Raw genomic sequence first — 12750 nt, forward strand, 5'->3', positions numbered from 1 at the left:
ATGACAAAGTCCAACATGACAAAGTCCTACATGACAAAGTTTAACATGAAAAAGTCCTACATGACAAAGTCCTACATGACAAAGTCCAACATGACAAAGTCCAACATGACAAAGTCCTACATAACAAAGTCCAACATGACAAAGTCCTACATGACAAAGTCCTACACAACAAAGTCAAACATCACAAAGACCTACATGACAAAGTCCAACATGACAAACACCTACATGACAAAGTCCTACATGACAAAGTCCAACATGACAAACACCTACATGACAAAGTCCTACATGACAAAGTCCAACATGACAAAGTCCAACATGACAAAGTCCTACATGACAAAGTCCTACATAACAAAGTCCAACATGACAAAGTCCTACATGACAAAGTCCTACACGACAAAGTCAAACATCACAAAGACCTACATGACAAAGTCCTACATGACAAAGTCCAACATGACAAAGTCCAACATAACAAAGTCCTACATGACAAAGTCCAACATGACAAAGTCCTACATGACAAAGTCCAACATGACAAAGTCCTATATGACAAAGTCCAACATGACAAAGTCCAACATGACAAAGTCCTACATGACAAAGTCCTTCATGACAAAGATCTACATAGCAAAGATCTACATGACAAAGTTCTACATGACAAAGTCCAACATGACAAAGTCCTACATGACTAAGTCCTACATGACAAAGTCAAACATGACAAAATCCAAAATGACAAAGTCCAAGATAACAAAGTCCTACATGACAAAGTCCTAAATGGCAAAGTCCAACATGACAAAGTCCTTCATGACAAAGATCTACATAGCAAAGATCTACATGACAAAGTTCTACATGACAAAGTCCAACATGACAAAGTCCTACATGACAGTCCTACATGACATAGTCAAAAATGACAAAGTCCAACATGACAAAGTCCAAGATAACAAAGTCCTACATGACAAAGTCCTAAATGGCAAAGTCCAACATGACAAAGTCCTACATGACAAAGTCCTACATGACAAAGTCCAACATGACAAGGTCCAACATGACAAAGTCCTACATGACCAAGTCCTACATGGCAGTCCTACATGACAAAGTCCTACATGACCAGGTCCTACATGACAGTCCTACATGACAAAGTCCAACATAACAAAGTCCAACATGACAAAGTCCTACATGACAAAGTCCTTCATGACAAAGATCTACATGGCAAAGATCTACATGACAAAGTTCTACATGACAAAGTCCAACATGACAAAGTCCTACATGACAAAGTCCTACATGACAAAGTCAAACATGACAAAGTCCAACATGACAGAGTCCAAGATAACAAAGTCCTACATGACAAAGTCCTACATGACAAAGTCCAACATGACAAAGTCCTACATGACAAAGTCCAACATGACAAAGTCCAACATGACAAAGTGCTACATGACCAAGTCCTACATGACAGTCCTACATGACAAAGTCCTACATGGTCCTACATGACTAAGTCCTACATGACAAAGTCCTACGTGACAACATCCAACATGACAAAGTCCAACATGACAAAATCCTACATGACAAAGTCCTACATGACAAAGTCCAACATGACAAAGTCCAACATGACAAAGTCCAAGATAAAGTCCTACATGACAAAGTCCAACATGACAAAGTCCTACATGACAAAGTCCAACATGACAAAGTCCAACTTGACAAAGTTCTATATGACAAAGTCCAACATGACAAAGTCCAACATGACAAAGTCCTATATGACAAAGTCCTACATAACAAAGTCCTACATAACAAAGTCCAACATGACAAAGTCCTACATAACAAAGTCCAACATGACAAAGTCCTACATGACAAAGTCCAACTTGACAAAGTCCTACACGACAAAGTCAAACATGACAAAGTCCAACATGACAAAGTCCAACATGACAAAGTCCTACACGACAAAGTCAAACATGACAAAGTCCAACATGACAAAGTCCAACATGACAAAGTCCTACATGACAAAGTCCAACATGACAAAATCCAACATGACAACGTTCTACATGACAAAGTTCAAAGTCCTACATGAAAAAGTCCTACATGACAAAGTTTAACATGACAAAGTCCAACATGATAAAGTCCTACATGACAAAGTCCTACATGACAAAGTCCAACATGACAAAGTCCTACATGACAAAGTTTAACATGACAAAGTCCAACATGACAAAGTCATACATGACAAAGTCCTCCATGACAAAGTCCAACATGACAAAGTTCAACATAACAACGTCCTACATGACAAAGTCCAACATGACAAAGTCCTACATGACAAAGTTTAACATGACAAAGTCCAACATGACAAAGTCTTACATGACAAAGTCCTACATGACAAAGTCCAACATGACAAAGTCCTACATGACAAAGTCCAACATGACAAAGTCCAACATAACAAAGTCCAACATGACAAAGTCCTACATGACAAAGTCCAACATGACAAAGTCCAACATAACAAAGTCCTACATGACAAAGTCCAACATGACAAAGTCCTAAATGACAAAGTCCTACATGACAAAGTCCTACACGACAAAGTGCAACAAGACAAAGACCTACATGACAAAGTCCAACATGACAAAGTCCAACATGACAAAGTCCTACATGACAAAGTTTAACATGAAAAAGTCCTACATGACAAAGTCCTACATGACAAAGTCCAACATGACAAAGTCCAACATAACAAAGTCCTACATGACAAAGTCCAACATGACAAAGTCCTACATGACAAGGTTTAACATGACAAAGTCCAATATGACAAAGTCTTACATGACAAAGTCCTACATGACAAAGTCCAACATGACAAAGTCCTACATGACAAAGTCCAACATGACAAAGTCCAACATAACAAAGTCCAACATGACAAAGTCCTACATGACAAAGTCCAACATGACAAAGTCCAACATAACAAAGTCCTACATGACAAAGTCCAACATGACAAAGTCCTAAATGACAAAGTCCTACATGACAAAGTCCTACACGACAAAGTCCAACAAGACAAAGACCTACATGACAAAGTCCAAAATGACAAAGTCCAATATGACAAAGTCCTACATGACAAAGTTTAACATGAAAAAGTCCTACATGACAAAGTCCTACATGACAAAGTCCAACATGACAAAGTCCAACATGACAAAGTCCTACATAACAAAGTCCAACATGACAAAGTCCTACATGACAAAGTCCTACACAACAAAGTCAAACATCACAAAGACCTACATGACAAAGTCCAACATGACAAACACCTACATGACAAAGTCCTACATGACAAAGTCCAACATGACAAACACCTACATGACAAAGTCCTACATGACAAAGTCCAACATGACAAAGTCCAACATGACAAAGTCCTACATGACAAAGTCCTACATAACAAAGTCCAACATGACAAAGTCCTACATGACAAAGTCCTACACGACAAAGTCAAACATCACAAAGACCTACATGACAAAGTCCTACATGACAAAGTCCAACATGACAAAGTCCAACATAACAAAGTCCTACATGACAAAGTCCAACATGACAAAGTCCTACATGACAAAGTTTAACATGACAAAGTCCAATATGACAAAGTCTTACATGACAAAGTCCTACATGACAAAGTCCAACATGACAAAGTCCTACATGACAAAGTCCAACATGACAAAGTCCAACATAACAAAGTCCAACATGACAAAGTCCTACATGACAAAGTCCAACATGACAAAGTCCAACATAACAAAGTCCTACATGACAAAGTCCAACATGACAAAGTCCTAAATGACAAAGTCCTACATGACAAAGTCCTACACGACAAAGTCCAACAAGACAAAGACCTACATGACAAAGTCCAAAATGACAAAGTCCAACATGACAAAGTCCTACATGACAAAGTTTAACATGAAAAAGTCCTACATGACAAAGTCCTACATGACAAAGTCCAACATGACAAAGTCCAACATGACAAAGTCCTACATAACAAAGTCCAACATGACAAAGTCTTACATGACAAAGTCCTACACAACAAAGTCAAACATCACAAAGACCTACATGACAAAGTCCAACATGACAAACACCTACATGAAAAAGTCCTACATGACAAAGTCCAACATGACAAACACCTACATGACAAAGTCCTACATGACAAAGTCCAACATGACAAAGTCCAACATGACAAAGTCCTACATGACAAAGTCCTACATAACAAAGTCCAACATGACAAAGTCCTACATGACAAAGTCCTACACGACAAAGTCAAACATCACAAAGACCTACATGACAAAGTCCTACATGACAAAGTCCAACATGACAAAGTCCGACATAACAAAGTCCAACATGACAAAGTCCTACATGACAAAGTCCAACATGACAAAGTCCAACATAACAAAGTCCTACATGACAAAGTCCAACATGACAAAGTCCTAAATGACAAAGTCCTACACGACAAAGTCCAACAAGACAAAGACCTACATGACAAAGTCCAACATGACAAAGTCCAACATGACAAAGTCCTACATGACAAAGTTTAACATGAAAAAGTCCTACATGACAAAGTCCTACATGACAAAGTCCAACATGACAAAGTCCAACATAACAAAGTCCTACATGACAAAGTCCAACATGACAAAGTTTAACATGACAAAGTCCAACATGACAAAGTCTTACATGACAAAGTCCTACATGACAAAGTCTAACATGACAAAGTCCTACATGACAAAGTCCAACATGACAAAGTCCAACATAACAAAGTCCAATATGACAAAGTCCTACATGACAAAGTCAAACATGACAATGTCCAACAAAACAAAGTCCTACATGACAAAGTCCAACATGACAAAGTCCTAAATGACAAAGTCCTACATGACAAAGTCCTACACGACAAAGTCCAACAAGACAAAGATCTACATGACAAAGTCCAACATGACAAAGTCCAACATGACAAAGTCCTACATGACAAAGTTTAACATGAAAAAGTCCTACATGACAAAGTCCTACATGACAAAGTCCAACATGACAAAGTCCAACATAACAAAGTCCTACATGACAAAGTCCAACATGACAAAGTCCTACATGACAAAGTTTAACATGACAAAGTCCAACATGACAAAGTCCTACATGACAAAGTCCAACATGACAAAGTCCAACATGACAAAGTCCTACATGACAAAGTTCTACATGACAAAGTTTAACATGACAAAGTCCTACATGACAAAGTCCAACATGACAAAGTCCTACATGACAAAGTCCTACATGACAAAGTCCTACATGACAAAGTCCAACATGACAAACACCTACATGACACAGTCCAACATGACAAAGTCCTACAGGACAAAGTCCTACATGACAAAGTCCAACATGACAAAGTCCAACATTTCAAAGTCCTACATAACAAAGTCCAACATGACAAAGTCCTACATGACAAAGTCCTACACAACAAAGTCAAACATCACAAAGACCTACATGACAAAGTCCAACATGACAAACACCTACATGACAAAGTCCTACATGACAAAGTCCAACATGACAAACACCTACATGACAAAGTCCTACATGACAAAGTCCAACATGACAAAGTCCAACATGACAAAGTCCTACATGACAAAGTCCTACATAACAAAGTCCAACATGACAAAGTCCTACATGACAAAGTCCTACACGACAACGTCAAACATCACAAAGACCTACATGACAAAGTCCTACATGACAAAGTCCAACATGACAAAGTCCGACATAACAAAGTCCAACATGACAAAGTCCTACATGACAAAGTCCAACATGACAAAGTCCAACATAACAAAGTCCTACATGACAAAGTCCAACATGACAAAGTCCTAAATGACAAAGTCCTACACGACAAAGTCCAACAAGACAAAGACCTACATGACAAAGTCCAACATGACAAAGTCCAACATGACAAAGTCCTACATGACAAAGTTTAACATGAAAAAGTCCTACATGACAAAGTCCTACATGACAAAGTCCAACATGACAAAGTCCAACATAACAAAGTCCTACATGACAAAGTCCAACATGACAAAGTTTAACATGACAAAGTCCAACATGACAAAGTCTTACATGACAAAGTCCTACATGACAAAGTCTAACATGACAAAGTCCTACATGACAAAGTCCAACATGACAAAGTCCAACATAACAAAGTCCAACATGACAAAGTCCTACATGACAAAGTCAAACATGACAAAGTCCAACATAACAAAGTCCTACATGACAAAGTCCAACATGACAAAGTCCTAAATGACAAAGTCCTACATGACAAAGTCCTACACGACAAAGTCCAACAAGACAAAGACCTACATGACAAAGTCCAACATGACAAAGTCCAACATGACAAAGTCCTACATGACAAAGTTTAACATGAAAAAGTCCTACATGACAAAGTCCTACATGACAAAGTCCAACATGACAAAGTCCAACATAACAAAGTCCTACATGACAAAGTCCAACATGACAAAGTCCTACATGACAAAGTTTAACATGACAAAGTCCAACATGACAAAGTCCTACATGACAAAGTCCAACATGACAAAGTCTTACATGACAAAGTCCTACATGACAAAGTTCTACATGACAAAGTTTAACATGACAAAGTCCTACATGACAAAGTCCAACATGACAAAGTCCTACATGACAAAGTCCTACATGACAAAGTCCAACATGACAAACACCTACATGACACAGTCCAACATGACAAAGTCCTACATGACAAAGTCCTACATGACAAAGTCCAACATGACAAAGTCCTACATAACAAAGTCCAACATGACAAAGTCCTACATGACAAAGTCCTACACAACAAAGTCAAACATCACAAAGACCTACATGACAAAGTCCAACATGACAAACACCTACATGACAAAGTCCTACATGACAAAGTCCAACATGACAAACACCTACATGACAAAGTCCTACATGACAAAGTCCAACATGACAAAGTCCTACATAACAAAGTCCAACATGACAAAGTCCTACATGACAAAGTCCTACACGACAAAGTCAAACATCACAAAGACCTACATGACAAAGTCCTACATGACAAAGTCCTACATGAAAAAGTCCAACATGACAAACACCTACATGACAAAGTCCTACATGACAAAGTCCTACATAACAAAGTCCAACATGACAAAGTCCTACATAACAAAGTCCAACCTGACAAAGTCCTACATGACAAAGTCCATTATGACAAAGTCCTAAACGACAAAGTCAAACATGACAAAGTCCAACATGACAAAGTCCAACATGACAAAGTCCTACACGACAAAGTCAAACATGACAAAGTCCAACATGACAAAGTCCAACATGACAAAGTCCTACATGACAAAGTCCAACATGACAAAGTCCAACATCACAACGTTCTACATGACAAAGTTCAAAGTCCTACATGACAAAGTCCTACATGACAAAGTTTAACATGACAAAGTCCAACATGACAAAGTCCTACATGACAAAGTCCAACATGACAAAGTCCTACATGACAAAGTCCTACATGACAAAGTCCAACATGACAAAGTCCTACATGACAAAGTTTAACATGACAAAGTCCAACATGACAAAGTCCTACATGACAAAGTCCTACATGACAAAGTTTAACATGACAAAGTCCAACATGACAAAGTCCAACATGACAAAGTCCTACATGATTAAGTCTTACATGACAAAGTCCTACATGACAAAGTCCTACATGACAAAGTTTAACATGACAAAATCCAACATGACAAAGTCCTACATGACAAAGTCCTACATGATTAAGTCTTACATGACAAAGTGTCAGTCTGGGGTCAAAGTGCACGAGTTCTAGGGTCCAGTACTCACGTTAGCAGTCAGCTGGATGGTCAAGTCGGCCACTTTTTCCTGTGAAGACTCCAGCTCACGTCTTAGGCTGCGGATTTGCTGCGGACAAACATGACAAGTCACCTCAGCGAGACTTCTAGTGGTCTTCACGAGACACAAACATGTCTGCTCCTCACAACACACCTGGAAATACCAAATGACAAATGCACCAGTGGAAAATGTTTGGGACTGAAAACAAGTCTGATAGTTTGAGTTTCACAGCAGGGGGTCTCTGAACGGAACCCGGCAACACACAGGGAGCCAACGCACGGATTTTAAAACTGGTGTAATGTGAGCCCGCCTTCTGGTCTTTGTCCGGACACGTGCCGCTGACGAAGACCACTTGACATCTGGATCTTAACCCAATGTGGCCCTTGAGTTAAAAGGTTTAGGGACCCCTGTGCTAATGTACTGTATCAAGGTTGGTTATGCAAATGAGATGATTATGTCATCAATAAGACCAACATGAGATTTAGAAATAAACCAAAACTCCTTTTCAAACTTTCTAATAGAATTCACCGTAAATTCCGGACTACGAGCCACTGCTTTTTTCTTACACTTTGAACATTTTATAAGACGGCGCGGCTAATATATGTGTTTTTCTTCGTTTTAGGCCAAAAAACAAAGAATCCCCAAAAAATACGTTGAGAAGATACAATTTGTTTGTGCCATGGCCGCCATCTTTTGGACGAGTTTGCTCACTGCAGTTGCTGCAGCTTGAAAATGTACTTCCTGTTTAATGCACCCGAACTGAAAAGTGTAACCGTCCATAGCGTTTCTACTCGTATGTATTCTTCATTCATCGCTCCAAGCAACGTTTGTAAGTTTTACAATATAACTAAAACTATTCTTACTTACTAAAGCGTCCCATGTACTTCCCGTTTTAATGCCTTCAACTGAAAAGTACAGCCGTCCATAGCGTTTCTACTCGTATGTATTCTTCATTCGTCGCTCCAAGCAAAATGTGCAAGTTTTAAAATATAACTAAAACTATTCTCACTTACTAAAGCGTCCCATGTACTTCCTGTTTTAATGCCTTCAACTGAAAACCATAACCGTCCATAGCGTTTCTACTCGTATGGATACTTCATTCATCGCTCCAAGCAACGTTTGTAAGTTTTACAATATAACTAAAACTATTCTCACTTACTAAAGCGTCCCATGGACTTCCTGTTTTAATGCCTTCAACTGAAAAGTACAGCCGTCCATAGCGTTTCTACTCGTATGTATTCTTCATTCGTCGCTCCAAGCAATGTTTGTAAGTTTTACAATATAACTAAAACTATTCTTACTTACTAAAGCGTCCCATGTACTTCCTGTTTTAATGCCTTCAACTGAAAAGTATAACTGTCCATAGCGTTTCTACTCGTATGGATTCTTCATTCATCACTCCAAGCAACGTTTGTAAGTTTTACAATATAACTAAAACTATTCTTACTTACTAAAGCGTCCCATGTACTTCCCGTTTTAATGCCTTCAACTGAAAAGTACATCCTTCCATAGCGTTTCTACTCGTATGTATTCTTCATTCATCGCTCCAAGCAACGTTTGTAAGTTTTACAATATAACTAAAACTATTCTTACTTACTAAAGCGTCCCATGTACTTCCTGTTTTAATGCCTTCAACTGAAAAGTATAACTGTCCATAGCGTTTCTACTCGTATGTATTCTTCATTCATCACTCCAAGCAACGTTTGTAACTTTTACAATATAACTAAAACTATTCTTACTTACTAAAGCGTCCCATGTACTTCCCGTTTTAATGCCTTCAACTGAAAAGTACATCCTTCCATAGCTTTTCTACTCGTATGTATTCTTCATTCATCGCTCCAAGCAACGTTTGTAAGTTTTACAATATAACTAAAACTATTCTTACTTACTAAAGCGTCCCATGTACTTCCCGTTTTAATGCCTTCAACTGAAAAGTACATCCTTCCATAGCTTTTCTACTCGTATGTATTCTTCATTCATCACTCCAAGCAACGTTTGTAAGTTTTACAATATAACTAAAACTATTCTTACTTACTAAAGCGTCCCATGTACTTCCTGTTTTAATGCCTTCAACTGAAAAGTATAACTGTCCATAGCGTTTCTACTCGTATGGATTCTTCATTCATCACTCCAAGCAACGTTTGTAAGTTTTACAATATAACTAAAACTATTCTTACTTACTAAAGCGTCCCATGTACTTCACGTTTTAATGCCTTCAACTGAAAAGTACATCCTTCCATAGCGTTTCTACTCGTATGTATTCTTCATTCGTCGCTCCAAGCAAAATGTGCAAGTTTTAAAATATAACTAAAACTATTCTCACTTACTAAAGCGTCCCATGTACTTCCTGTTTTAATGCCTTCAACTGAAAAGTATAACTGTCCATAGCGTTTCTACTCGTATGGATACTTCATTCATCGCTCCAAGCAACGTTTGTAAGTTTTACAATATAACTAAAACTATTCTCACTTACTAAAGCGTCCCATGGACTTCCTGTTTTAATGCCTTCAACTGAAAAGTATAGCCGTCCATAGCGTTCCTACTCGTATGGATTCTTCATTCATCGCTCCAAGCAACATTTGTAAGTTTTACAATATAACTAAAACTATTCTTATTTACTAAAGCGTCCCATGGACTTCCTGTTTTAATGCCTTCAACTGAAAAGCATAACCGTCCATAGCGTTTCTACTCGTATGGATTCTTCATTCATCACTCCAAGCAACGTTTGTAAGTTTTACAATATAACTAAAACTATTCTTACTCACTAAAGTGTCCCATGTGTGATGTCTGTAGGAGTGTTTTCATGCATATTTGTACCTGCTATCGTAATGTAATCAAGCTAGCGTCATTAGCATTAGCTAATATGCTAACAGGTTTACAAGTGTCTGCGTTAGTATTATTAACTTACATTCTTTTTGTATTGTTTCACAAATTCCTCAGTAAATTTACCAAAACGTCAGTGTGGAGTCTGTTTAGCTGATTGGAGAGCTAGCTTGCGCAGCTAGTGGCTCCTTGACCATGACTTCTGTTTTGTTTGCTCATCCATTTTACTGCCTTGTTTGGAAACAATTAAGGTATGTACATAAACATTTACAGAATATTTCTGTGTAAATAACTCATTTCACAAAGTTATAGTGCGGTGCGGCTTATATATGGAAAATATTTAGTTTTTTTCACCCATATAATTTAGTGGGTGTGGCTTATATGCGCTCATAGCCCGGAAAATACAGCCGATTGATGATTTCTAATAGAGGTTGTGTACAGATAGACTGATAGCTACGTCTGGAAGAATAGAAAAAGGCGTTGAAAAAAGAAAAAAAAACAATTGAAATAATGAAATGGGAGAAAAAAAAGAGTTGACAGAGTAAAGTTTGATGGGTGGTGAAGGAAAAAGGACACTGGCCTCACCTCTCCTTGGACCTTGTCCTCTGTCTGAGGAAGGCATTGTGACAAGATGCAGATAAGAGGATGAAGTAGAAGAAGAAGTTTAAACACTTTACAGCACAGAAAAGAGAAAAGTGGTGACATCGTTGCTGGTGTAGCATTGAAAGTTAATTAATAATAATAATAATAATAATAGATAACACTTATGTTCATCGTTTGCATTCATTTACTCACAGAGTAGTTGGACGAAGCGTTGGACTCCAAAGAGAGAACGGATCCGTGCACTATAAAAAGTATGAGAACATTATTAAAAACACGTGTTGTGTATAATTAAATTATGTAAATGTTAACTTTGCAAACACTTTCTCATGAAAATGGACGTTGCCACAGAAGGTAATACTTTTGTGGGACGTACCGTCGTCTGCCGGTTCCCGGAAAGACCCTGAACGCATCATGCTCTTGGGCCTGTCGGCCAGGGACATGCTGCTGCCCAGGGGGGAGGAGCCAAACAGCTCGCAGGCGGAGTCACTAGGGGGCCCGATGCTGTTGGAGCGCGACATCCTCTGAGGGCCCGACGAGATTGGGGCCACTTTTGCAAAGGACAAACACAGAGAGCAGATGGAAGAGCAGCTTGAAGAATACATTTTGTTCATACTCTAAGTGAGGTGTTCATACTGTAAGATGTTCATACTGTAAGTGAGATGTTCATACTGTAAGCTGTTCATACTGTAAGTAAGATGTTCATACTGTAAGTGAGATGTTCATACTGTAAGATGTTCATACTGTAATATGTTCATACTGTAAGTAAGATGTTCATACTGTAAGTAAGATGTTCATACTGTAAGATGTTCATACTGTAAGTAAGATGTTCATACTGTAAGTGAGATGTTCATACTGTAAGTAAGATGTTCATACTGTAAGTGAGATGTTCATACTGTAAGCTGTTCATACTGTAAGTAAGATGTTCATACTGTAAGTAAGATTTTCATACTGTAAGATGTTCATACTGTAAGTGAGATGTTCATACTGTAAATGAGATGTTCATACTGTAAGCTGTTCATACTGTAAGTGAGATGTTCATACTGTAAGATGTTCATACTGTAATATGTTCATACTGTAAGTGAGATGTTCATACTGTAATATGTTCATACTGTAAGTGAGATGTTCATACTGTAAGATGTTCATACTGTAATATGTTCATACTGTAAGTGAGATGTTCATACCGTAAAATGTTCATACTGTAAGTGAGATGTTCATACTGTAAGATGTTCATACTGTAATATGTTCATACTGTAAGTGAGATGTTCATACTGTAAGATGTTCATACTGTAAGTGAGATGTTCATACTGTAAAATGTTCATACTGTAAGTGAGATGTTCATACTGTAAGTGAGATGTTCATACTGTAAAATGTTCATACTGTAAGTGAGATGTTCATACTGTAAGTAAGATGTCCATACTGTGAGATGTTCATACTGTAAGTGAGATGTTCATACTGTAAGATGTTCATACTGTAAGTGAGATGTTCATACTG

The 12750-nt window shown here is 38.1% G+C and overlaps 1 protein-coding gene across 2 annotated transcripts in view; it reads right to left on the bottom strand.

Moving 5' to 3' along the window:
* LOC133655239 (neuron navigator 1-like) overlaps positions 1-11801 on the bottom strand; it is a 55959-nt gene extending 44158 nt beyond the window's left edge. For both annotated transcript variants that reach the window (XM_062055212.1, XM_062055211.1), the window contains exons 1-4: positions 11633-11801; positions 11452-11501; positions 11242-11265; positions 7825-7902 (exon numbers count right to left, since the gene is read on the bottom strand). In XM_062055212.1, coding sequence (XP_061911196.1) covers positions 7825-7902; positions 11242-11265; positions 11452-11501; positions 11633-11777 — 297 coding nt within the window. In that variant the 5' untranslated portion in view covers positions 11778-11801. The remainder of the gene's footprint in view (positions 1-7824; positions 7903-11241; positions 11266-11451; positions 11502-11632) is intronic.
* Positions 11802-12750: the final 949 nt, after the last annotated feature.

Source organism: Entelurus aequoreus, linkage group LG08 (assembly GCF_033978785.1).
Source record: "Entelurus aequoreus isolate RoL-2023_Sb linkage group LG08, RoL_Eaeq_v1.1, whole genome shotgun sequence".
NCBI lineage: Eukaryota > Metazoa > Chordata > Actinopteri > Syngnathiformes > Syngnathidae > Entelurus > Entelurus aequoreus.